The sequence below is a fragment of the Lissotriton vulgaris genome, chromosome 3_1 (genome assembly GCF_964263255.1).
Source record: "Lissotriton vulgaris chromosome 3_1, aLisVul1.2, whole genome shotgun sequence".
Classification (NCBI taxonomy): Eukaryota; Metazoa; Chordata; class Amphibia; order Caudata; family Salamandridae; genus Lissotriton; species Lissotriton vulgaris.
The window spans coordinates 634,912,576-634,940,023 of record NC_141689.1 but is presented as its reverse complement, the minus strand read 5'-3'; the positions used below and the strand labels follow the sequence as shown (position 1 = coordinate 634,940,023).

Genomic DNA, 27,448 nt, shown 5'->3' with positions numbered 1-27,448 from the left:
TCGTTACCGAAGGTAAGTAACGCGTACTTTACATTACACCCTCATCAGGTGCCTTCACGAGATTGGCATTCAAGAACTCGCTCTGCTAGATCTGCTCCTCCTTAACGAATAGAACACACTTTTTCAGCTTAGCACCCTACTCCTTCCATTCCCAAAAAAACCCATCTGCAGAGTGCCTCAAGGTGCATCACTCAGACCCACCCTCTTCAATGCATACATGATCCGCTGGCCAATGCCATCAGTGCACACAACAATAGCATCCTCTCCTAATCTGACAATAGGCAACTCATTCTCTTCCTCTCTGACAAGACCCCCAACACAAGAAACAAGTTGTTAACTGGATGAAAGCCAACAGTCTCTAGCCCAACGACAAGAAAGAACTAGTGAACTTCGTCAAGAACACCTCAGCATGGCACGCCAACTGGTGGCTGCTGAAATTAGACCTACACCCAGCCCAGGAACTCTGAATGATCAACAGCAAACTGTACATGACTGCAAGTGCCCATTTCAAACTCCTCATACACACATTCACGGCACTACACTACTGAGTCTCTACCTACCTGCACAGTTACCTCTCCTTCCACCAACCTTCTAAACACCTCAATTCCACAGTACTCCTAATTGCACACATTCCACGCATAAACAGAACCAGATTAGGAGAATGGACATTCTCTTACATTACTCCTAAAGGCTGGTATGCCCTCCCATTCCACATTAGAGCCTCCTCTTTTCTTGATTTCCACAAGAAGCTGAAGACATGGCTTTTCAATTAACCAACCTACCATAGTCAGGGCTAGGCACACACCTGGGGAAACGGACATTACGTTTTATTCGCTACAGCGAATGCGATTACAATGCGGACGTTACAGCAACTTTGTTGTTATATCGCAGTACATTACAATGCAAGTTGTTACATCGACTTGCTGTAGGGGGCTCACTAACCTAAGGAATAGTATAATTTACTATTCCAACACCTTCCTTACTGTTGCGCACTCTGGAGTTGGAATAGTAAATTCTACTATTCCCAAGTCCAGCGTGCCCCTTACAGCAAGTTGATGTAATGACTTGCGTTGTAATGTGCTGCTTCTGATGGATACATTTGCTTGTGGATTCCTCACCTCATGAATATCCCCTCTGCGCCAGCATTCTGGAAATTTTTTGTAGCTCTCTGCGCCAACGAGGTCATCGTGGCTCTGCACGCGGCTCCGCATGACTTCACCGGAGCCATAAGAAGACCACGTCGGCGTGATGACTGCAGTTCCTTTTCTTCCGCGAACAAGCTAACGTTTTTTCTGGGACTCTCCTGTCTTTCTACTGCTATTTTGTTTCAAGACTTCTCTTGTTACTATTTTCGATTATGTCTGTTCCTAGGAGGTCGGGTTTCAAGCCCTGCAAGGAATGCAGAGGTCACATGTCAATCACTGACACGCATGATGACTGCCTTTGGTGCCTTTCGAGGGATCACAACATCGAAGGTTTTTCATCCTGCATGAAAATGAACCCTAAGGCGCTGAAGGAAAGAGAGTCTAAGCTCTTCATGTCCAAGATGAGAAAGGAGAAAAGAGGTTGTAAAAGATCGAAGTCGTCAACTTCGCATGGATCCAAGAGGAGGCACAAGAAGACGACGACATGGGTCTCCACGTCGTTCGACCAAGTCTCGTGCTTCGAAGTCACCTTCCCCAGCTTCTCGACGTCGTGTCAGAGACTTTGTATCTCCTTCGCCTTCTGAGTCTCCACAGGCGTCGCTTGTCCGGTCTCCTATTATGGGTTCTCCGGCGCAGTCTCCGGTGCCGGTTGATTCTCTGGCTTCGGATGGAGATTCGAATCCCTTGGGAGAAGAGTCTCCTGTTGTTCCTGTGACTCCACCAGTGGCTCCAGCGCATCCGTCTCCGGAGACTCCTCGTAAGGAAGTTGAGCCAGCGCAGTATCCTTAGTTCCCGGCACCGGGTTGGGCTTTGTTGCACTTCATGAATGCGATGTATGGTATTTTTACCAGAGCCACATGTCCCTCTGGAGCACCTTTGGGTCCCATGGGCCCATTGGCATTCAATTTGGGTGTACCTCAGCCTTATCCTTCGGCCCCCTTTATGACTTATTTGCCGGTGGCGCCGTCATGGCAGTTTCCGGTGCCGAGGGTGTCAACGCCGTTTGAGCAGTCCCCAGCTCCGTCTGGCGTCCCTGCTTCCAGGGTTCGTTCGATGCGGTTCACTGTCACGGAGCCTCCTAAGACGCCGTTGCCGGAGCCGCGGATGGCGCCGCCGACACCGCTGCCGAAGAAGCTCAAAGGCGGATTGAAGAGGAGCAATATCGTGCTGGTGAAATGGAGGAAGGTAAAATTTATGAGCCTGAGGACTTGTTGGAAGACTTGTGTGAGGCAAGTGGTTTGGATGTCTCTTCAGAAGTGGATTTTGCATTGCAGAAGGCTTCTCCTTCTAAGGATGTAGCTCCTTATCACGTTGTCATCAAGAAGGCAGCTGAACTGTTGGATCTGGAGCTTCCGATGGCTGAATATAAGCCTAATCTTCTAACAGAGGTACTTCATTCTCCTTCTGCTGTTGTGGAACCTCTTTTAGCCTTCAATAATGCCCTAATGGAGCCGATATTAGAAGTCTGGAGTAATCCTCTTTCTGATCCTGTAGTTTCTAGATCTGTTTCTAGAAGATATAGACCGGCACCAGGGGACCCTGATTTTCTTTCGTCTCACCTGTCACCTCAAAGTTTGGATGTTCAAGCTTTATGCTCAAAGCAGTCTGTGGGTTCCTTTCCTCAAGCACCGGGTGACAGATTCAAAAAAACTTGAGCAGTCTGCAAAGAAAGTTTTTTCTTCAACCAGTATGGCTTTGAAGTCCACCAACGCAACTTGTTTGTTGGGCAGATATATTCACGCTTTTATGGACTCTGCGAAGGAGATTCTCCCTAAAATATCGGAGGAGGATCAGAACAATTAAAATGAGGTCTTGTCGAACTCTCAGGCGGCTGCTCGCCAAGTAATCCAGTTGGGTCTGGACACTGCAGATTTGGTGGAAAGGGTGATAGGTTCGTCTGTTGCTACTAGGAGGCATGCATGGTTAAGATCTTCAGGATTTTCGCCTGATGCGCAAGCTGATCTTTTGGATCGCCCCTTTGATGGTTCTAGGCTCTTTGGGGAGAAAGCTGACCTGGTGTTGCAGAGGTTTAAGGACAGTAAAGCCACAGCAAAATCCCTGGGTTTACAGTCTCAGTCAAGACGGTATGGTTACAGAAGGTTCCGTGGTTTTGGGAAATCTTCCTTTCGTTCCAGTCGGCCTCAGCAACAACAGCAGCAAAATCCTCTGTATAAATCCTACAGGGGTAAAGGCAGAGGTCGACTTCGTGGGGCTGGACGACATCCCTCCTCCTCCTCTTCTTCTACCTCTCCTCCCCCTCCCGGTAATGCCGGAAAGCAGCCCTAGATCCGCCATCCTGGATCATGTGGGTCCTGTGGGAGGCCGACTTACCCATTTTCTACAAGATTGGAAATTAATTACTTCGGACCTTTGGGTACTAGATCTTGTGGAAAATGAGTACGCCCTTCGCTTAAGGGAATTCCCTCCTCCTTACCCTCCTTGTCAGGGGTTTTGCACAGAGGATCATTTGCTTCTCCTTCAGAAGGAGGTTCTTACCCTGTTACAGAAAGGTGCGATAGAGGTGGTTCCGGAGCAGGAAAGGGGTCAGGGATGCTACTCCCGGTATTTCCTGATCTCCAAGAAGGATGGCAGGTTACGTCCCATCCTGGACCTCAGAATCTTGAATCTGTTTCTCAAACAGGAGAGATTCAAGATGCTCACCCTAGCGCAGGTTCTTCAGGCGCTGCAACAAGAGGACTGGATGGTGTCCATCGACCTGCAGGATGCGAATTTGTACATCCCAATCCTGAAGTCGCACAGGAAGTATCTCCGTTTCACTGTTTGATCGCAGTACTACCAGTTTGTGGTCCTTCCGTTTGGTCTTACTACTGCACCTCGAGTCTTCACCAAGGTGATGGCAGTGGTGGGAGCCCATCTCCGAAGGTTGGGGATTCCGGTTTTCCAATACCTGGACAACTGGCTTCTGAAGGCAGAGTCTCCAGGGGTGTTGTGTCGTTATCTGTAAGTAACAACCCAGCTGTTGTACAAATTGGGTTTTTCAATAAATGTCTCCAAGTCTCACCTGGTACCCTCACAGCGCAACCTGTTCATAGGGGCGGTACTGTATACAACTGTGTCTCGAGCATTCCCTCCACTTCAAAGGATTTTCGAAATACAGGAAATGATTCCCTCGTTTTTCAATGGAGCGGTTGTTCCAGTTCTGAAGGTCCTTTGCCTGCTCGGTCTGTTTGCTTCCTGCATTCTGTTGGTCACCCATGCATGCTGGCACATGAGGGCACTCCAGTGGGGTCTCCGCAGGCAGTAGTATCAGCACAACAGAGATCTCAGGCAGTCTGTGAGGATCTCCAGAGAAGCTGCAGCGGATCTGTCTTGGTGGAGTGTGGAGGGCAATCTGTCTCAAGGAAAGTCCTTCCATCTTCCGCCATCGATGGCCACAGTGATAACGGATGCCTCTACTCTAGGGTGGGGAGCACATCTGGGGATCCGGAGATCAAGGGTCTTTGGTCTCCAGAGGAAAGATTGTTTCATATCAATCTTTTTGATTTGCGGGCGATGTGTTTGGCGCACAAGGCCTTTCACCCTTCCCTTCGCAGTCAGTCAATTCAAGTCCTGACAAACAACACGGCTGTGATGTGGTACATCAACAAGCAGGGAGAAGTAGGGTGGTACCGTCTCTGCAGAGAGGCGTTGCGGCTCTGGTCTTGGGCTCAGGACCATCGGATTTGCCTGATGGCAAATCATCTGGCCGGGGTGCTGAACGTGTGTGCGGACAGTCTCAGTCTGCAGTTCTCTGCCGACCACGAGTGGAGGCTTCATCCAGAGGTAGTTCAGCACATCTTCTAGATGGGGGGGGGACTCCTCGGGGGGGGGCCTGTTTGCCACTCTCGAGAACGTGCACTGCCTGTCATTCTGCAGCCTCCAGTTTCCGAGGCAGGGAGCGTTGGGTGACACGTTTCAGTTTAGTTGGAGCACACAACTCCTTTACGCGTTTCCTCCCATACCCTTGATTCCTCTGGTTCTGAGGAAGATGCGCCAAGACCGGGCCCAATTTATATTAGTCGCCCCGGATTCGCCAAGTAGGGTGTGGAATCTTCTTCGCCTATCTTCGCACCCTCCGCTCCGTCTCCCTCTCAGGGCAGACCTCCTCTCTCAGATTGAGGGGCAAGTTCTACACCCCCACCTCCAGAGCCTGCACCTTCATGCCTGGAGATTGAATGGGGCAACTTGAATTCTTTTTCTCTCCCGCCTGATGTGGTGGACGTTATATTATCGGCCATGCGACACTCCACCAAGTCTATCTATTCGTACCGGTGGTCTAAGTTTGTTAAGTCGTGTGGAGAGAAATCTATTGATCCCTTAAAAGCTCATCTATCTGATGTTCTTAGATTTTCTCTTCATTTGACTCAGCAGGGTTTTTTTGTGGCCACTGTAAAAGGGTATTTGTCGGCTTTGTCTGCATTTTTGTGTTTACCCGATCAGCCTCCTTTATTTAAGTCTCCTATGGTCTTAAGATTTATTAAGGGGCTGACAAACATGTTTCCTCCCACTCCATTTATTATGCCTCAGTGGGATTTGGTGTTAACTTTTTTAATGGGTTCGTCATTCGAACCAATGCATAGTTGTCCTTTAAGACTTTTAACTTGTAAAATGGTCTTCCTGGTGGCTCTCACCTCGGCCAGGAGGGTGAGTGAACTCCAGGCTTTGAGTTCAAAGCTGCCTTTCCTGACCATATATGCTGAAAGCATGGTACTTAGGACCAGGGCTGCTTTTCTGCCTAAGGTGGTGACTCCCTTCCACCTAAGTCAACACCCTCCTCCGGGAGAGGTACTGCTGTGGGATTCTGTTAATAAGGTGAGGAATCCACAGGCAGATGTATCCATCAGAAGAACAAGTTACTTACCTTCGGTAACGCTTTTTCTGGTGGATACAGTATCTGTCTGTGGATTCCTCACAGTACCGACCCACCTCCCCGTTTGCCCACCCTTTTATACCATAAAAGCTGAAGTTTTGAGTTTTTGATGTATTGTGTACTCAAGACTCTGTTTCCTCTGTTTATTTACTATTGTCTTGTTAAAATACAAGCTTTCTTCTGTCTTTATACACTGAGTGTATTTGTGTAAATTTTGTATACTATGTATACGTTGTTTCTATGTCGGTCGCCCGTTTTACCTCTGTTGCACGGAGAAAATAGGTGGAACTGACGTCATCATGCCGACGTCGTCTTCTTATGGCTCTGGTGACTTCATGCGGAGCCGCGTGCGGAGCCATGACGCTGTGACGACCTCGTCAGTGCAGAGAGCTTCAAAAAATTTCCGGAATGCTGGCGCAGAGGGGATATTCATACGGTGAGGAATCCACAGGCAGGTACTGTATCCACCAGAAAAAGCGTTATCGAAGGTAAGTATCTTTTTCATCTGAAAGAGACACGTTAGTGATAGATTCCTTACCTTAGAATAAAATATCCTCAGGCGTCAGACTGAATCCGGAAAGTTTTGCTAGCAGTACCCCTGCGGTTACGCGTCCGTCGCTGGCGTCGTATGCGCTGAGATGACGTACGGAGACTATGCGCCACCCATGCGTTCTGAAGTCCGTTCTTTCTTTTTCCGCACCAGTAAGCGCAGATCCAGTTAGAGCACGTACCTCAGTCATTTTTTTACTATCTTTTAGAGACTTTTTGTCTAGTGTTTATCTTCTATGGTGCGAGTAGGGATGCCTGATTTTAAATCCTGCGGTGCCTGCTGTCACAATATGTCTGTGGCGGACCCTCAAGACGTCTGTCTCTACTGCCTGGAGCGCAACCATGCCTTCCGGTCCTATCTGGACTGTAGGGATATGGCCCAAAGGCATTGAGGGAGCGGCACCGGAAGTTGCTTGAAGTTTGACACTCGTCCCTACGCCGTTCGAGGTCTAGGGGTCGTTCCCGTGACCCACCGCTCCTCGGGATCCAAGTCTTCACCCTCCGATTCGGGTAAGAGACAACACAAAAAGAAGTCGAAGAAGCGTTTTCGCTCTCCGACGTCCCCCCGTCGGTCCTATGATGCGGACGAGGGAGAAAGGGGCTCCGCCCCTGCGGCACCTTCGGAGCCTGGGACTCCGCGGCCTACCCGCCTTACCCGGGTCCGTCGGCGACTCCCACACAGATGCAACAATTTCTTGCTGCTGTGAACCAACTGTTTAGGCCTTGGGCTCCTGCTGATGCGCCATCGGGCCCCGCAGTCCCGTGTTAGGATCCTACTGGTCTGTCGACTCCTCCGGCGGATCCAGCCCCGGGGTCGCCAGCGGCTCCAGCACCGCAGGATCCTGCTCCGCTGGCTTCTGCCACGGTGCCAAGAGGTCCCATGCTGCCGACTCCGGCCTCGGCGCCGCATTCAGCTACGCACTCGGCTCCGCACTCTGCTCCGCCGGAAGAGCAGTGGATATCGCTGGTTCCACCTCTGCCCCGGTTCCCAGAGTGTTTTGTCCCCACCTGGGATCCGTATTAGGACACAACGCAGCCTTGGCTCTGGCTGGGGCCGTTACCCTTCCCTGATCCTTGCCCCGCCGCCGAGGCCTGTGCCAACTGCGCCGGCAGTGGAAGACGATTGAAAGGGGTCCGAGGACCCTCTTGCTAGTCAGTGTGATTCTGAGCAGGACTGGTTGGACGCCTTAGAGGAGTCCGGCAGCCTTGACGTCTCCTCTGATCCGGGGTTTGCCACTCCCCTGCCCACTATGGTGGAAGCTGCCTCGTATACGGTGGTGCTCCGTTGGGCAGCTGAGGTCCTTAACCTCGATCTCCCAACAGTGACCCTTAAGACTAATCTCCTCACTGAGGTGCTCCAGTCGGCGTCCACTTCATCAGAGCCACTGCTGCCCTTTAATGATGCCCTCACTGAAGTCTTGTTGGGCACTTGGTTGCGGTCAGCCACAGGGGCCCCTGTTGATAAGAACGTCGCCAGCCGCCATCGCCTGACACCGGGTGACCCTGCCTTTCTGACCTCCCATCCTCCACCTGAAAGTCTAGTCATTCAAGCTTCGACGTTCCAGAGTGTTTTTCCCACGGCTCCTCCGGATAAGGACTCTAAAAAGTTGGAGCAGTTTGGCAAGCGGTTGTTCTCTTCGGCCAGCTTAGGGCTGTGGTCGGTGAACACCACGTGCCTTTTGGGCTGCTATTCCCACGCAGCGTGGCATAACTTTGCTGAGGTGTTGCCTAGTGCCCGTAGGAGGTCCAGACTGTGCTGTCTCAGGCTGTGGCTGAGGGTAAGTGTAGGAGAGTAGGGTCTGCAATCCTATGGTCACCCCAGATTTTTGCTTTTTGCTTCACTGGTTTACGACTTTCCCTGGCTGTGGGCCTGCTAATCAGACCAACAGCCTAGCTGTTCTCTCTCTAAATTGACACTCATGTACTTTAGGTGCATTTACCAATTGGTATTGGGTCACTCTTGTAAGTCCAAGACTTAATCAAATAGCAAATAGGCAAAGGATTTACAGGATATCAAAGAAAGTCACTCCTATGGGCAGGCCTTATCAATCCAGAAGGCAGAGTGCTTGGAATTATGTGAGATGGTGCTCTAGCATGAGCTGAGCCTGGCTGCAGCTTTCGGAACCATGTCCTTATAGCTGTTCCTTGATAACGCTATACAATATACTCTTTAGTGCATTATAATCCTCGCGGTTATTGCTAACTTTGGCATAGCATTATCGAAACATGTTGTGTAAGGTGTCATACGCTTTGGAATACTACCCCCTCGCCAGTTCTGGCGACGGGGGTAGCATTCCACCCTTCTAGAGGGATAAGACATGTATGTAACTGTAACCCCGGTTAAAGCTAACCCGAGCCTCAGCATCACAAAATGGATGCTGCTGCCACAGACACAAGTTTGACCTCCTGCTGCTGGGAGTCCTTCCAGCGAGGGAGGCCTGGACAAAGGGTTTCCTGCCTGGGGAGGTGCCAGCACCACCCCAGACAGGACTTTCTGTATCCAGATAGGCAGGGTTGAAAGGAATGAGATATGCCTGGGGCACACAAGGTGTCCCTGTGCATACCCCGGTTCAAACCAGTTGCTGGGACACTCCAGCCCCAGCTCTGGCGCGAAACAGGACAAAGAATAGGGGGTGTAACCACCCCCATTCCTGGTCCACCCATGGGAGGGACCTAGTCGCTAGTACAGCCGGCTTTAGCAGAATAAAGGTAGGAGTTGGTCCCATTCCAAATTAGATTATCCTGAATTGAAACTACAAGAAGAAACTCTCTTGTGGCCAAGGGGTGACCACCCTGCACAAGCAGGCCCCATCAAGCGTCCTAGCGGTTAACTTTGTTGTCCTTACTGCCGGAACCAGACCTCAGAGCTCGACGAGACCCGGACTCCCAGACCTCTTCGACAACTACCCACATCTGCAACACAGCTGAGACCCGTGAGTGCCACGAGACACGTGGGACCGGCCGTCTTTGAAGAACTGCACCTCGCTTCCAGCACGACCTCAGGCACCCTCGAGTGAGTGCTTTGGGGGTTGAGAAGCCCCGGCCCGAGCAGCTCCTGCACCGAAGACCAGCCCTCCAGCATCCACGAGATCTGCATGGGGCCCTTCTGCTTGATTGCTACTCGACGCGTTGTCTTTTCACTTGCCGGCTGGCTAGTGGCCTCCTAGACGACGAACCTTGAAATCTACACTGCTGGTCTGGTTGCTCCAGACTTGCCCTTGCTTCCTTCCAAAAGAGAAGTACCCCGGACTCTCCTGGTCTGCACCAGACGTCATCTTCACTTGCTGCTTGGGTTGCATTTGCCAAGGCCTGTTGACTCCGATCCTGGAACAGACACCGCCGATAGCGAGAGCCTGCGTGGGACAGCTCGTGCCTCCATCCTGGTCGTCGAAGACGCCTCCTGGTTCACGTGGCTGCAGAGTCAAGCGTCACCTCTTCACCTGATCGCGACTACATCATCTGGTTCCTTCCTGGTTCCACTCTGGTCACTGGCTAGTGACTTTGAACACTGTCCCCTCTGCTTTCAGGTCTCTATCTTCTTGGATCCGCCCTTGGATCACTCCGGACATCTTCCTCTCTGGTCGCCTGCAGCATCTTTCTCCAAGGCTCCATTGACTTCAACGCGGAAACCCAACACACTTTCACACCTATGCGCCCGTGGGTGAGGTAACGAGAGCATTTTGGTGCTCATAGGTAGATTGACTCTCCTAGTGTCCAGGTATCCTGTAGTTTCAGTCTCAACCAGTCGGAACTGTCCTTACTCACCTATTTTGTAAATTGTTCGTGCCCATTGACTTTGCATTGGAACCCGCGTGTGTGTTCTAACACTGCACACGCGTCCCGTGGGCCTCCTGCTCCTTACCTAAGGTTAGGGTAGTGTATCCCCAGCGATTCTACAGCCTCTGGGCATCCTCATTTCCTCTATCTTCCTACTTATACCATTTACTTAGTATATGGTTTGCCGTGCCCCTAGGGCACCATTGTAATTTGTGCGACTTATTGTATTTTTTTGAAGAGTATTGTTATGTGCTTAGCCCTCTGATCTCATAAAGAGTTCAGAGGTGTTTGTTAGTAATAAATATATTGTTTATTTTCATAACAACCTGTGTGGTGTCCTTTAATCTGTTATTCAAGGGGTTATATGTGGTAAAACAGTTGGCTTCACATGCCAAAAGAGTTTAGCCTAAGACTGCTCTGTCCATGCTACCATTAGGATAGCAGGTCTATAAGGTTGACTTACAACCAATCACCATAAGGGTTGTTTGGACTGATACAAGGTGATCACCAGAACTAGTGAGCATCATATATCAGGCCAACTTCTCACAGTAAGGACCCGGCTAGGTTTGCCATTTGTTGTGGCTTGGACACCGTAGACACCCTCGGTAGAGCAATTTCCACGATCGTGGTGCTTCGTCGCCACGCCTCGTTGAGGTCCACCAGATTCTCCCTGGAGGTCCAGAGCTTGCTCATGGACATGCCCTTTGGCGGCACTCGCCTGTTTGGTGATAAGGCCGACACTGCCATGGAGCGTTTTAAGGACTCTCAAGCTACGGCCAAGTCCTTGGGCCTCTCCGCCACACGCCGGGCCTCTTCTACTTTTCATTCCTTTCATGGCCATGGCAGGGGCACCCCTGCCCGTTTGTTCAGTCAAAAGCCTGTGCAGAACGAAACTCAGCGTGCCTGTGGGCATGGAGGCCGCTGGGGTGGCTCCGGGGGCCGGCGTGAGTGTCAGTCCACCTCCGTCCTCGCGCTTTCGACCTCGAAGCCTTCTTAGTCTGAGCTTCAGGTCGCACCCTACACCGGTGGGTGGCAGGATTCGTCATCACCTTCTCCATTGGCGATATGTAACTTCCGACAAGTGGGTGCTGCAACTTGTCAGGACGGGCTACTACCACCCCTTTGAGTCTACTCCCCTGGCCATGCCACCTTGGTTCCACCGCATGTTGGGGGATCACTTCACGCCTCTCCAGCAGGAAGTTATGGCCCTCTTGGCCAAGGGGGCCATCAAGCGTGTTCCTTGGCCGGAAGTAGGACGTGGTTGTTTTTCCCACTACTTTCTGGTCCACAAGAAAGACAAAGGAGGCTTGCCCCCATCTTGGACCTCCGGGAAGTCAATCGCTTCCTCCGGAAGGAGAAGTTCAAGATGTTGACTCTAGCTCAGGTCTTAGCTGCCCTCGACCCGAGAGACTGGATGGTAGCGTTGGACTTGCAAGATGCATATTTTCACATCCCCGTCCTGCCGGCCCACCGGCGTTACCTGCGGTTCACGGTTGGCCAGGAGCATTTTCAGTTTGCTGTGCTCCCCTTCGGCCATACCAGTGCCCCTAGGCTCATCTGCGCAGGTCAGGGGTGTCAGTCTTCCCCTACCTCGACAACTGGTTGTTAAAGGCAGGCTCCCCCCAGGCAATCATCACCGATCTTCAGACTACTGCTGACCTCCTGTATGTGCTGCGAATCTCCATCAATATGCCAAAGTCGCACCTGAGTCTCTCGCAGAAGCTCCCCTTTATCGGAGCGGTTCTGGATTCGACACGGTTTCAGGTTTATTCTCCTGAGCAGCGAGTCCAGATATTTAGGCTATGATTCCGATCTTTCAGCCTCTATCCCGAGTTTGTCAGGATGACCCTCTGGCTCCTGGGCCTGATGGCCTCCTGCATCCTGCTCGTGCAACATGCCAGGTGGCATATGCGGGCTCTGCAGTGGTGTGAGAAGTTGGCCTAGTATATGATGTCCACTATTCTAGTGGGCACCTTGCACCAGTCCAAATGACCCTTATTGATGGTAGGTTGTAAAGTCAACCTTACAGAAAGCTATCCTAGTGGTAGCTGTGGGCATCAGCCTTCAGGCTAAGACTTAGAGGCGAGTTAAGCAAGTTGTTTTACCAATTATAATCTCTTGAATGACCAAATGGAAGCACACCACACAAGGTATATATCAAATATATATGTATTTAATCTAAACACAATCCTTCTGGTCTCTTTATGAGGTCAGAGGTAAAAGTAAAATATAAGGAACTTACTTATATACAACAATAAGTTGCACAGTATACAATATGCCCTAGGGGCCTAAAAAACCATATACTAAAATAGTGGTATAAGAACCACGTGAGAGTTAGAAAGCAGGACTAGGGCCTGTAGAACCGCTGGGGCTACCTAGAATCACTAAAGGTTAGGATGCAGGAGGCCTCCCAGGGAACGCCTGCAATGTCTAAACACAGCCGCGGGTCACCATTGACTTTCTATGAAAAACAAACAAGTTACAGTTTTAAAGATTAAAGGCACTTCTAGGTGGACTACGATGGAACCCTTTTAGACTAGGACACTTCGAAAGTCAAGACCCACGGGAGCACCGGAGTACTCGTGTTACCTCACCCAGGGAGCCCGGTCAATGGAGAGCTGCGAAGAAATGCTGCATGCAACCAGAGGAAAAGTGTCCGGGTGGATCGGAGATGTGAAGAACCTGAAAGCAGAAGGGACAGAGTCTGGGTCACTAGACAGTGACCAGGATGGCGAGGAGAAGATTCTAGCCGATGTCGGAGGATTTCAGGTGAAAGAGGTGAAGCTTGACTCTTCAGCCAAGAGGACCAGGAGGCGTCGACGATGCCCAGGAGCTGGATTCGAGCTGTCCCACGAAGGATCTAGTTGACTGCAGTGTCGGAGTCCGGACTGGCCCCAACAAGCCTTGGCAACGCACACAAGATGTTGAGATTGGCTTTGGTGCAGACCTGCAAGATCTGAGGGACTCCTCCTTTGGAGAGGAGTGAGAGCACGTCTGGAGCAAGCAGGAAAGCTCAAGAAATCAAATATTGCCCTTCGTGGAGGCTCGCTAGCCAATGGACTAGGAACCGCAAAGGGGCCTCGAGTGGAAATGCTCAAAGCGGGCCCACGGGACACTCTTGTAGGCCTCTGAGCTTCGGTGCAAAAGTTGCTCGGGCAGGGGCTTCAAATACCCCAATGCACAACTTCGGGATACCCCTGGAAGTAGGTGCAGTTGCAAAAATGCAGGATGTCCAGGAGTTCCGGTCCCACGTCTCTCGTGTCCGCTACAGGTCTCAACTTTGCTGGGAGCGCAGGTCAGCGTCAGAGATGTCTGGAAGTCCATGTCCTGTGTTGCAGATTCTTTGGGATCCGGCGGGAGCCTCGAAAATGCAGACCGCCAAAGATGCTGTTGGTGCCTGTTTGAACAGGGTGGTCACTCCTTGACCACAAGGGAGATTTCTTCCGTCTTCCAGTCGATGTGAGATGTCGAAGGTCCAAGATTTATGTATCACAGTTTCGTCCAGGGTAATCTGAAGTCTCAGGGACTGGAAACCTATTCTTATAGCAAGTTTAGGGGTTGGACTAACTCTAGGGTCCCACCTATGGGAGGACCTGGGGAGGGGGTGGTTACACCCCTTCCTCTTTGTCCAGTTTTGCGCCAGAGCTGGGGTAGAGTGCCCCAGCAACCGGTTTGAACTGGGAAATGCACGGAGCACCTTGTGTGCCCCTGGCAGTGTCTGAAAAGCATTCACTGAATGCAACCCACCCTGTCCCAATACACTAAAGCCTGTCTGGGGAGGTGCTGGCACCTCCCTGGACAGGAAACCTATTGTCCAGGCCTCCCCTGCCAGGGTTTCGTCCAGCAGCAGAAGGTCTGACTCGTGTCTGGGGCAGCATCATCCATTTTGTGATGCTGGGGCTCTTTTAAACTATTACCAGGAAGGTAAGTGTGCACATGTCTTCTCCCTCTATAAAAGTGGAATGCTACCTCCGCCGCCAGAACTGGTGGTTCGGGGGGGGGTAGTATTCCGAATTGTTTGACACTAAACACGACATGTTTTGATAAAGCCAAACCAAAGTTAGCATTAACCGTGAGGATCATAATGCACTTCGGCCCGGGCTTACGGCTAGTTCTGATCCAGGCTGGGAGGATGTGTTACTGTTGGGGTGTGGCCCTTCGGCGTTCCCTCCTGTGGACCACGGCACCTCTGCTTCGCCGCAAACTCCTGCGGTAGTCCCTGTAGTGTTGCGGGAGGTCGCCGGGTCTCGGGTCGCATCCTGACCCCCTCTTGGTCCTTTGACAAGGCGGTCATGTCTAAGGCCGAGGTGACGCCGCTATGGCGCCAGCAGCTTCTGACCCTGGCTGCGCCACAGGGGGCGGCGGGCCCCTCTGACCCGTTTTGGGTCGGGGCTGGAAGGGGGCCCCTCTCCGGGGCCTTCTCGTCCATCCACGCAGGCAGCTGCCTCGTCGGAGGTCGATTTGGGGCGTCGGCGCCACAGGGGTCGGTGGGCCCCTCTCATCCCCTCGTGGGTCGAGGCTGGCGGGGGACTCCTTGTGGGTCCCCTGGTCCCTCTCGTCCCTCCGTGCAGGCGGACTTCTCCCCAGAGGTCGAGTCGGACTTAGCGCCGCCATGGGGGCCGGTGACCCTCTCTCTCGTTCCCCATGGGCCGAGGCTGGCAGGGCACTCCTTGTCACTCTCCGTTGGCTTCTCGTTCCTCCACGCAGGCGGCTGCCTCATTAGATGTCGAGTCAGTGCCGTTCTGGAGCCGCCCTTTGACCACCTCGGCCCCGCCCTGGCCCCAATCCTCGATGCCGGTAGGAGAGGTGGTGGCCCGGCCGGCATCTCCTGTGGTGTATGGATGACGATGACGACTCCCTGCTCCAGGTTGCGGATTCTACGGCACTGGACAGGCGTTAAATTGTGGATTCGTCCTCGGACGTTCCCTCTTCTCCAGAGGTTGCACGCCTGCTGGTGCCGTCCTCACCGGAGACAGGCCGCCGCATCGTGGCGTTCTCCCCGGTGTCATCTAAAGACTGCTCCATGCCTTCACCTCAGCTGTGGCTTTCACCTCAGTAACCACAAGTCCCCCACTTTTCGGCTCCTCTTTCTCCCTTTCGGGCTTGGTCCTTGCCCCCTCCACCTGGCTTCGGGGACAGCCACCTTAGTCTACAGCAGTGGCCCACGGAGGAGCTGCTTTCTCCACCACGGGGCCCTATGGAGGCGTGTGCGGCCTTTGCTCGCACTGTTTCCACGGCTGTGGGGATTCTTCATATGGGAGATCTGGCTGCCCATTTCCCCGCATATCATCTCTTGGAGGTTCTCCACCAGGGCTCTGGTGGACGGGTGCTACTGCTCCCCTTTGAAGGTTCGCTCACTACCTCTCTGACGCGGACTTGGGGACGCCCCCCACGGGGGATCCGGTGCCCCAACACCTTCTTCATCGACACCTTCCGGCGCCGCGTGACCCCATGTCTCTTTCCCTCCATCCCTCTGCCAGTGGGCCCTTGTTGCGGACCGCCTTTCCTGCTGTTGGCTCCACCTTCCCGGGAGGCCCGTTGGCTCAACTCTTGGGGCCGCAATAGGTTTGCTTCATCCAGTGCGAGTCTGTGGGCTCTTAACACCTTATGTGTGTTGGCTAGGGCCACTTCTTGTTTGTGGGATTCGGCGGAGTCCCTTGGATCCGTAGCCTCTGAAGAAGGTGCTGGCATTGATTTGCGGCACCATGCGTTGGATGGCCGGGAGCTGGCGACGTTTATTCTTCGCTCCGCTTTGGACATCTCGGAGGTGCCTGGTCGTGCCATGGCTTCGTCGGTGGCCCTTTCGCCGCCATGCTTGGCTTAGAGTCAGTGTGTTCCCAGACAATGTGCGGGAACGGTTGATCCACTAGCCGTTCCCGCACATTGTCCTTTTGACGGTTCCCTTTTGTTCCATGCCCCGGCAGACTCAGCCATCGCGGAGGTGTGTCATGTTCTCTAGCTTGGAGACTGAGATGCTTACATCCCTCCTTCTTCTGGTGTAGCCTGGTTGGTCTTCCGGCGGGACCCTGGCCTGTTCTTCTTGCTTCCGACTGCTTTGTTGCTGTCGGCCCCGTTTTGTCTGGTCTGTTGCCTTCCGACTGTGGTGGGCTCGCCTTCTTTACCCTTGTTTCCTTGGGCCCTCTAGGTTGTTCTTTCCTCTTCCTTGCCCTGGCACTGTTCTGAGGTTTTTGTTGCCTTATAAGGGTGTGGGGTGCTTTGGCCTCCCCAGGCTTTGCGCTTGGCTCCTCTTCATCCCGCGCCCCCTCGGGGGTCGGGGTCGGTGGTGTTATATTTGTAGGGGTTCCCTCTTGCCTGGGGAGATGAGGCTTTTCGCCTGTCTGTTGGACTAGTCCCCTGTGGGACCCTCTGTTCTGTCCGGGCTGGTGCAATCCTTTCACAGACCCTCCCTCCCCGGGGGTATTGCTAGGGTATCTATTCTACGTTACGGCATCTGCAGCTAGTAGTCTCTATCAGATGTACGAGTTACTTACCTTCAGTAACGATGTATCTGGTGGAGACTATTCTAGCCGCAGATTCCTTCACAGCCCGCCCTTCCCCCCAGTTCTGCGGGGACCTTTGGTTTGGTCCTCTGCACTCGCCTCCCGGTGGGTGGCTATGTCTTCTGTGAGTGCATTCTTTCGCTCTTTGGCGGCTGATCCGTCTTGTTGCTTGTTCCTTCCTCTTCTCTGGTGCATTGGTGGATGGGTTTAAAGGTACGCTTGTGCCCCTCTGTTCTGGTACTCCAGGATTGAGGGTTTGCTTGGAGGTTTGTCGTTCCTGTGTGCCTTGGAACTGGCTCTCCTTCATTGTTTCCTGGTTGGGGTTGTAGTCCTGCTACTTTTTGTCATGACATTTTGCATATGCTCTTTGTCTCCAGGAGGGGGCCTATCTACATGCTGGCAGGGTGGCTGCTCCGGGCTGTGTTCTGTTCTTTCTTCTTTCCCTGCTTTTGGACACTGTAGTGTTGACACTACTCCTTATGTTGTTGTTTGTCACCATTCCTTATTCCAATTGTTTCTTCTTTTCGCACACTGTTCCCATTCTCCCACAGTTTTGTCTAATGGCTCCGCGTTGTGGCGTGGAAAAGTTCTCCAAAGAAAACTGACGTAGGCGCGCCTGGGCGGTACTTATGTGACTTCGCTTGCGGGCGACGCCTGGGCGGATCCGCGTGATGACGTCCCCCCAGCTCGCAGAGATGCTGGGTGAAAATGTTTCGGGATCCATTCTCGCGCCTGGGGATAATTCTATGTTAAGGAATATGTGGCTAGAATAGTCTCTACAAGATACATCGTTACCGAAGGTAAGTAACTCGTAGTTCAAATACATATAACATAAGGCACCCTTCCAGACACTCCTCCTTGTAGAAAGACTTGAAGGTGGATGTTTCCCTTGCTCGATTAGGACACTCTTTGAAGAAATGTAGATTGGAGGGACCTGATGTTAGTAGTGGCAAACAACAATATTTGATAGAGACTACTAGCCGCAGATTCCTTAATGTAGAATTACCCCCAGGTTTGAGACTGGATCCGGAAAAATTTCTTTGCCACAGCATCTCTGCGCGCCGGGCGCGGTACCACGTGATTCTTTCCTGACTTAGTCAAAGGGCGGGATGTCAGCAAGGTCACATGAGCCCCACCCCGGCGCGCCGACATCAGTTTTTTCCTTTTCGGCGTGCAACCCAGATCCGGTTCGTGCTCCAGGCCTGTTTAGGCCTTTCCCTTTCGCTACTGCGTGTGTTTGTGGGAACATTGTGCGGATGGCTTCGGGCTTTAAGACGTGGTCGTCTTATGGACGGCTGATGTCGGCGACCGACCCTCACCTCATTTGCATGTGGTGCTTGGGGGAACATCACATCTCCTCTGATTACGAGGCATGCCAGCAGTTGAAGCCGAAGTTGCTTGTCCAGATCGGCTTCATCACCTCGTTCAGCTTCTGCGGAAGGTTTTCGAAGCAGTCGTCAACGTCCTCTTCCCTCTCCTAAGCCGCTCTCCTTTTAGTAAGTGTCGCAGTTTGTCCCCGAGGGCTGGTTTCCGGCCTGTCGGAGCGTGGGCTCTCCGTGGGTGATGCCGCCCTGCGTATCGTCCCCCTGTCCACCGTTTCCCGGTGTGGTGCCATTGTGGTGCGGCCCTTCAGGGGTCCCTCCTTCGGACCACTTCGCTGCAAACTCCTGCGAGAGTCCATGTGGTGTCGCTGGAGGTCGCCGGGGCTCGGGTCGCATCCCGAGGCCCTCTCGGCCCTTTGAACAGGCGGTGAATCTGTCTGAGGCCGAGGTGACGCTGTTACAGCGTCAGCAGCTGCTGACCCCGTGCAGCGCCTCTGGGGTCGGTGGACCCCCTCGTCCTATCATGGGTCAAAGCTGGCGGGGGACCCTCGTCCCTGGGCCCCTCTCGTTCCTCCTCGCAGGCGGCTAACTCGTCGGAGGTCGAGGCGGCGCTGTTCCGGCGCCGTCCCTTAGCCACCACGGCTCCGGCCCAGCCCTGGTCTCCTGCACCGTCTGATGTGGCGGAGGCCTGTCCGGCGTCTCCTTTGGCACTGGACGACGCTTACGCCCTGCTCCAGGTTTCGGACTCTACGGCACCGGACAGGCGCCAGGTCGTGGACTCGTCTTCGGATGCCCCTCTTCCCTGGAGGTTAGGTGCCTGCTGGAGTTGTACTCGCCGTAGACGGGCCACACGTTGTGGATTTTTCCCCGACGTCATCAAAGGACGGCTCATCGCCGTTGCGGCGGCCCCGGTTTTCGCCCGAGGAGCCGCAGGTCCCCCACTCCTCGGCGCCTCTTTCTCCTTTCCGGACCTGGCCCTTCCCCGCTCCGATTGACTTAGGGGATGGCCACCTTAGCTTGCAGCCATCGCCCACAGAGGAGCTGCTTTCCCCACCGCGGGGCCCTTTGGAGGCGGGTGCGGCCTTCGCTCGCGCTGTTTCCACAGCTGTGGGAATTTTGCGCATGGGTGATCCAGCTGCCCATTTCCCCGCGGATCATCTTCTGGAGGTTCTTCCTCAAGGCTCTGGTGGTAGGGAGCTGCTGCTTCCCATTGAAGGTTCACTCCATTCTTCTCTTTTGGGGATTGGGGCCGTCCCTCCACGGGGGACCCGGTGCCCCAACACCTTCTGCACCTTCCAGCATCACGTGACCCGGTGTGTCTTTCCCTCCACCCCTCTGCCAGTGGCCCCCTTTTGCGGACTGCCTTTCCCTCCCTGCCGTTGCTGTTGTCTCCACCATCACGGGAGGCCCGCTGACTGGACTCTTGGGGGCGCAATATGTTTGCTTCGACTAGTGCTGCTCTGCGGGCCCTTAACACTTTGTGTGTTGGCTAGGGCCACCTCTTGCTTGTGGGACTCGGTGGCGTCCCTTGGATCTGCAGCTTCTCAGGAGGGTGCTGGTGTTGATTTGCGTCACCATGCTTTAGATGGCCGGGAGCTGGCGGCGTTTATTCTTTGCTCCGGACATCTCGGAGGTGCTTGGGCCGTGCCATGGCTACTTCGGTTGCCCTTTACCGACATACTTGGCTTCGGGACATTGTGTTCCCGGAAAATGTTCGGGAACGGCTGGTGGATCTTCCCTTTGATGGCACTCTTTTGTTCCACGCCCCGGCAGACTCGGCCATCTGGAGGTTCTTAGCAGGACTTCGGCCTCCTCCTCCTCCTCCTCCTCCCCCTCAGTAACCTGTGAGTTGATCTGGTTTTTGGGAGCTGTTCTTTCGTTGGGGCGGTTCGCCCCAGTTGTGTGATCTGTGTGATTCATGTGCCTGTGAGTCAGATTTTGTTGGGACTGTGGCTCTGTTGGCTGCTGGCTGACCCTTCTTGACTGTGTGTTTTTGCTTTGGGTTATTTACACCAGGTTGGCCTTGAGATTAGGCTGCTTGACAAGCTTTCTGTGGGGGGTTTTCCCGCAGATCTTTCTATTGTCCTCTGCTGCAGAAGTTTCTTCCTAAGAGGGTTCCCATGTCTTGGGACTTAACATACCCTGTGTGGGGTAGTGGTAGCTGTTATATAGCTTGTTCTGTGCTCGGGAGTTTTGGTCGCCTTCGGGCCTCTGCTCTCCCTATCGTTTAATTACGTTGCAGGTGCTATTCCCTTCTGGTTGGTTTGGAATGCCTTTGGTGGGACCCGAGGTATCCTTCTCCGGGGTCATTGCACTGTTAGCCTGGTCTGACCTTCTGTCTGTGGCCTGGCGTCATGGCTCTGATTCCACGTCTTTTTGTGTTGTGTGTGCGGACCCCTCCGTGATGTGTGTCCTGGTCTTTCTTCGCCTTCCTGCTCTCTATCCTGGGGGCTGAGATGGATTTCTGTTCCTTCCTCTTTGAGGCGTACCCTGCCCGGTCTTCCTGGGTGTCCCTGGCTACTCTTTCTTCTTCCGCCTGCTTTATTGCTGTCAGCGCTGTTCTGTCTGGTCTATTGACTTCTGGCTGTGGTAGGCTCAGCTGCCCTCGTTGCGGGGTGTGTTCCCGGTGGGGGGGGGGGGGCTTGCCTTCTTTCTGCCTCGTCTCTAGGTTGATCTTCTTCCTCTTCCTTGCCCTTGGTGGAGGTTTGGTTGCCTGTTACGGGCGTGGGGTGTTTCAGCCTCCTCTTGCCTTGCCCCTGTTTCCTCTGCGGAGTGTGAACCAGCTTCCTCTTCTTTTCTTCCTTTCCTCTTCCCGCATCCCCGTGGGCATTGGTGGTGTTCGGACTGTAGGGGTTCCCCTTGCCTGGGGGGACAGGGCTCCTCGCCCTGTCCGTCAGACTCATCCCCTGTGGGACCCTCTGTTATGTCCAGGCTTGTCGGGTCCTCTCGCAGACCCTCCTTTCCCGTGGGTATGGCTAGGGTATCTATTCTACGTGAATGGAATCTGCTGCAGTAGTGCCTATCAGATGTACAAGTTACTTACCTTTGGTAACGATGTATCTGAGAGAGACTATTCTAGCCTCAGATACCTTCACGACCTGCCCTTCCTCCCTGTTCTGCGAGGAAATTTAGCTTGGTCTTCCGCATTCGCCTGCCTCTGGGTGCTTTGTCTTCTGCGAGTGCCCTCTTTCGCTCCTCCCTAGCAGGATGCTTTTTCGGTGTGTTTGCATCTACTCCTTCCTTTCTGGTACTTGATTGGTAGGTTCATGGGTACTCCTTCATCCCTACACCCCGGTGTTCCAGTGTGGGGCCTTCTCATACTTCCCCTTTTTCCTTGCTTGGAGTTTCTGACTCATGTGCAGTCCTCTGAGTTGGGGTCTCTTGGCTGGGCCTCCGCCTTCGCTTCTTCCGGGGGACGCGACTCTCCTTGATGGTGTAGTCTTGGGGTACATTGTTGTTACTCTTCTTGTCCTTCACTGATAATGGACTGTAGTTGCAGGCGTCTTTCGTCTGCTACACAGTTTTTCCCATGTTTTTTCTGTCTCAAGGGTGAATTTTATATTGCTTGCAGGGTTGCTTTGCAGTGGCTGTGCTCTGCTCTTCCCTTCTATGACTTTCAGTGCCACAGTGCCTGGCGCTTCCCCGAATGGGGCTGTTCCCCTCCATTTGCTTCTTTCCTTCTGTTTATCTGCTATTTCGCGCACTGTTCCCATATTCTCACAGTTTTTTTTAGTGATGGCTCCACGTTGTGGCGCGGAAAAATTCTCCAAAGAAAACTGATGTTGGCGGGGTGGGGCTTATGTGACCTCGCTGACGTCACACCCGCGGACGACAACGTCAGGACGGAATCACGTGGTACCGCCCCCGGCGCACAGAGATGCTGTGGCAAAGAACATTTTCCAGATCCAGTCTCACACGCCTGGGGATAATTTTACATTAAAGAATTTGCAGCTAGAATCGTCTCTACTGGATATATCGTTACGGAAGGTAAGTAACTTGTACATTCTGCTCGAGCGCTGGACACTGCTTAGACGCTGTTCCGCTTTGTTTCCTTAAGAAGAGGGTTTGAAGTACTATTAGCTTAGAGATAGAGGAGGTGTGGGCTCAAAGTTGCTGTAATTATTTATCATATTGAATCACTGGTATTTAAGACTGCATGTTTTGTGTTTTACAGAGTACTTCAGAATTATCATACATTTATTTAGTTTGCTGTAGTGGAAAGGGCACTGTAGACTGCACAGCGGCATTGTGGGCACACAACCTGCTTCTCTGTATTGCGAGTAAATGAGATAATACTGCAGCACACTTACAATAACGCACAAAAAAAGCTTAAATGCAGGGGATTCGAATTCCGTGAATCTGTGTGCACACCTCTGTCCCTCTTTTTCCTAGCAATCCTTTAATCTCTACTGTTATGATGGGATAAATTGGCCTTTTGAAAACGCACATAATATTGATTTTTCTTTTAGCGTGTAAAAGGTATTGTCTACATTTTATGTATTCTACTAATAGCTGTTTTCGGGGTAAATGATTTGTTTACATATGATTTCACCTATACATTTTCGAAACGTTTCTACAAAAATATGTATTCTTTTTTTTGTTTGGTTATTGGTTGAATTGGGTATATTTTATAATCGAGGTTGTAAGCAATTTTCTGTATTTATTTTCAGACTTTGAAATTGTGCCATGATCAGGCAGCAGTGTTCCTGCTTTTGAGGCAAGTCCAGAGTAAACAGCTGCTGGTCTCACACAAACCATTACTGGAAACCATCTTGGAAGAGCTGAAAAAAACAGTTGTATCAAATTTCAATAACATAACAGCTTGGCATGTAAGGGTGACATTTTATATTTCTGTGTGCTTGTTATGACTATGGCCATGCAATGTAATTATCTATTTTTACTGAAATACCAATAAATGAGCATTGTTCGATAGCTCTGCCCATGGTGGCGTTCAGTGCAGGTATCAAATGTGTCCTCTAGTACGAGAACACTGGAATTGTCTCCTGTGGCATTGGTTGCTTAAGGTAAATCCTTGCATATGATGTTGTATCCAAGGAGTTAACTCACTTCTTTCACGTTGACCACTAAATATTGGTACCCTGTAGTTGACCACAAAATGTAATAATCTCTCCTTGAGGTTTGTGAGGCAATCTTCTGCATCATTGCCTGGCTTTAAATCATCACTTTCAGAATGTTATCATTTCTGCACCAGATGTTTCACTGCGCATTTCTAATCTGAAATAGACACGTTAGTGATAGATTCCTTACCTTAGAATATTCCCCAGGCCTCAGACCGGATCCGGAAAGTTTGTTGTAAGAGCCGGGATGATGTCACAGAGGCTACTTAGGCGCCACCCATGCACGCTGACATCAGTTCTTTCTTTTTCCGCGCTGAAAGCGCAAATACGGATTGAGCACGTACCTCTCATTTTTTGACCACTTTTTCTAGACTTTTTGTCTCCTACTCTTGTCTCCTGGTGCACGTAGGGATGCCCGGCTTATAAGTCTTGTGGGTCGTGCCACCATAATATATTATGGTGGCGGACCCCCATGATGTCTGCCTCTACTGCCTGGAGAACGACCACGACTCCCGGGATTGTCGGGACTGCCGTGCCATTGCCCCGAAGGCATTACGGGAGAGGCGTAAGAAGTTGCTTGAGAACCCCAGCAAATGCAGGAGGTTGGCCGTAGTCTGGAGGTGGGAGACGACTGCCTGGGGCGAGCCTGCCTTCAACAGCCAGTCATTGTGGTTGGGGATCACTGACCCCCCTGACCTGCGCAGATGAGCTGCGACCACCGCACTCACTTTCGTGAACACCCGATGGGCGCTGGTAAGGCTGAAGGGGAGCACGGCAAACTGATAATGCTCCTGGCCTACCATGAACCGCAGGCAACGCCGGTGGGCCGGCAGGACGGGGATGTGAAATTCCGGTCCCACGTCTCTCGTGATAGCTACAGGTCCCAGCTCTGCTGGGGACTCGTGTCAGCCTTGTAGATGTCTGGAAGTCCGTGTCCTGTGTCGCAGATTCTTCTGGAACCGGCGAGAGCCTCGAAAATGCAGACCTGCAAGATACTTCTTTGGTGCCTGTTTGAACAAGGTCACTACTTGACCCCAAGGGAGATTCTTCAGTCTTTCAGTTGAAATGAAATGTCGAAGGTCCAAGATTTCTTCTTCAGAGTTTCGTCCAGGGTAATCTAAAGTCCTAGGGACTGGGTTCCTATACTTATACTAAGTTTAGGGGTTGGGCTAACTCTAGGGTCCCACCTATGGGAGGACCTGGGGGAGGGGGTGGTTACACCCCTTCCCCTTATTTATTTATTTATTTTATTTTAAAGGTTTTATATAGCGTTGGCTAGACCTGGAGGTATCGGAGCGCTTTACATGAGCATCAGATCATAGTTACAGGTTACATCGTTACAAAGGTTACACAGTTCTTAGAGCATGGCAACATAGTTACTTGTAAGGTCAAGATAAACAATAAGCACAAATACGTAAGGGGAAAAGCAGGCAAGGGGAAAGATTCAGGGGAGGGAGGGAAGGAGCTGGGGAAGTAGACAGGTAATGAAGGCGGGAAAAAGGAGGGGAGGGTGAAGGACATGGCATGGAAAGAGGAGGGTAAGGGCAACGGGGACACAAACCGGTAGACGAGTCAAAGCAAAGTCCAAACTCCAGTGAGCTGTGATTCCTGGGGAAGTGGTATCACTTCCCTATCTCTGTTGCGAGAGGCTCCCTTTATGCAGTGGACTCTTTCAGAGGGGTCTCTGAGATTCCAAGGCCTGCAAACTGGATCCTTCCCCTAAGGGGAGAGGGAGTGCTTTGTGCCATACCATACCTCAGCTGTGAACGGCTCCCTTGGCGCAGTGGACTCTCTCAGCGGGTACGCTGAGACCCCAGAGTGTAAATATTGTCTCTTTCCCCAACAAGGGGAGAAGGAGTGCTTAGTCAAAGGGCACAATGGGCAGGGGGGCTAGGCAGAGTAGCAGGCAAAGTGAGAGATTCTGGGTAGAGTGGATAGGAGCTTGGGAGATAGACAAAGGGAGAAAGAGTAGTAAATGGGAATACATTTAATTAATGAGTTATTAAAAAGCGCTGGCTAGACCCGATGGAATCAGAGCGCTATACATGAGGGACTGTCCAGTTTTGCGCCAGAGCTGGGGCTGAGTGCCCCAGCAACCGGTTTGAACTGGGAAATACACTAAAGCATGGCTGGGGAGGTGCTAGTACCTCCCTGGGCAGGAAACCTATTGTCCAGGCCTCACCAGTTTCGTCCAACAGCATGAGGTCAGACTTGTATCTGTGGCAGCAGCATCCAATTTGTGATGCTGGGGCTCTGTTTAACTTCTACCGGGTGTACCAGTTTGTACATATCTTCTCCCCCTAGAGGGGTGGAATTCTACCCCTGCAGCCAGAACTGGTGGGGGGGTAGGATTCCAAAGTGTTTGACACCAAACACAACATGTTTTGATAAAGCCAAACGTTAGCATTAACCGCGAGGATTATAACGTATAGAATATATGGTATGGCTATATCATAGAACAAATATAAGGAAGGATTTCCAAAAGCTGCAGAGGGGCTCAGCTCATGCTAGGGCACCCTCTCATACAAACCAAGCACTCTGCCTTCAGGATTGTCAAGGCCTGCCATAGGAGTGACTTATAGGTTAATATATGTAGATCTAGGTATACCTTATCTAAGTAAGGGGTGATTACACCACCTTACCCAGACTGCAAGTGCAGACCTGTGGTGACATTTTGGAAGGCTTCCCAGGGGTGGCATAATACATGCTTCAGCCTCTGGTAGGCCCCTGGGGTACCTATGCCCTTGGTACCTAAGGTATCATATACTAGGAGCTCACAAGGTAATTAGTAACCAATCTGGTATGTGTAGGAAGGTACATCCTGACTATGGTTGCCCCCAACTTTTTGCCCTGTGTTTTAGCTGGTTTTGGACATAGTCGACCTGGGATCCTGCCAATCAGGACCCCAGGCCTACTGCTCTCTCTTTAAAATGGATTCCATGTACCCTAGGTACATTTCCAATTGGTACTGGGCCACCTTATCAGACCCTGTAACTCAGGGCATAGGCGTACCCAGGGCCGCCAGGAGCTGCAGCATGTATTATGCCACCCCTGGCTGGCCGCCTAAATTTGACACAACTGGCTGCATGACAGCTGGGGCGAAGTCGTGTAATCACACTTTGCTTTAGATATAGTAGCCCTATATCTAACCATACAATGGACACTCGAGTTCCTATCAGTCACTCCTATGGCAGGCCTTGACAATCCTGAAGGCAGAGTGCATGGGCTCGTGTGAACTAGGCTCTGGCCCGAGCCGAGCCCGGTTGCAGCTTGCGGAACCAAGACCCAATGGCTGTTCCATGATAACGCGTACCCCATCGGTAACTTCGGTGTCGCGTTATCAAGGCATGTCGAGTAAGGTGTCATACGAATCGGGATGCTGCCCTCTCACCAACCCTGGCGATGAGGTTAGCATTCCGCCCTTCTAGAGGGACACGACATGTACGTAACTGTGAACCCCGGTTAAAGTTAACTAAAGCCTCAGCTCCACAAAATGGATGCTGCCACCACAGACACGAGTCTGACCTCCTGCTGCTGGGAGTCCTTCCAGTGAGGGGCGCTTGGACAAAGGGTTTCCTGTCGAGGGCGGTGTTCGCACCGTCCCAGACAGGGTTTGTGTATTCTGGGTAGGTAGGGCTTTTGCGAGAAGGTGACTGCGGAGTGGCACCCCGGTGCTCACTACGCATCTGCCGGTCAGAACCAGTTCCAGGGGCGCCAGCCCTGGCCTGGGGAAAGTCCGGCAGGGGAGAGGGGTGTAACTACCCCCCTTCCTGGTCCCACCCTTAGGGCAGGACCTAGTCATGTACCCACCCCTTTCTTTAGGATAAAGGCCGGAGCGGGGACCCTTCCAAATTAGATCATCTTTGAATCAAGAACTACTTTCTACGAAAGGACACTCAAGACTCTTCTCAAGATTTCTCCCTTGTGACTAAGGAGTAGTCACCCTGCATCAGCGGGCACGATCTAAGAACTCTGCGGTTTGCTGCAAGTCCTTCCTCAAGGATCCGACGGCCCAGCTCGACGAGAACCGGCTTCCCTGGCACCTCTGACCTCTACCCACGTCATCAGCTCAGCTGTGATCTGTGGGTGCGACGAGACCTCGAGGGACCGGCCATCATCAGAACCTGCACGCTCTTAAAAACCAGCACGACCATCGAGGTAACTCTCTGGTGAGTGCTCTGGGGTCCGAGAAGCCCCGACCCTGAGT

At 52.3% G+C, this 27,448-nt stretch overlaps 1 protein-coding gene across 1 annotated transcript in view; it reads left to right on the top strand.

Moving 5' to 3' along the window:
• Positions 1-27,448, top strand: part of SKIC3 (SKI3 subunit of superkiller complex) — a 1,256,060-nt gene that overhangs the window by 1,133,241 nt on the left and 95,371 nt on the right. Inside the window, exon 37 of the mRNA XM_086960925.1 lies at positions 22,834-22,992. Coding sequence (XP_086817051.1) covers positions 22,834-22,992 — 159 coding nt within the window. The remainder of the gene's footprint in view (positions 1-22,833; positions 22,993-27,448) is intronic.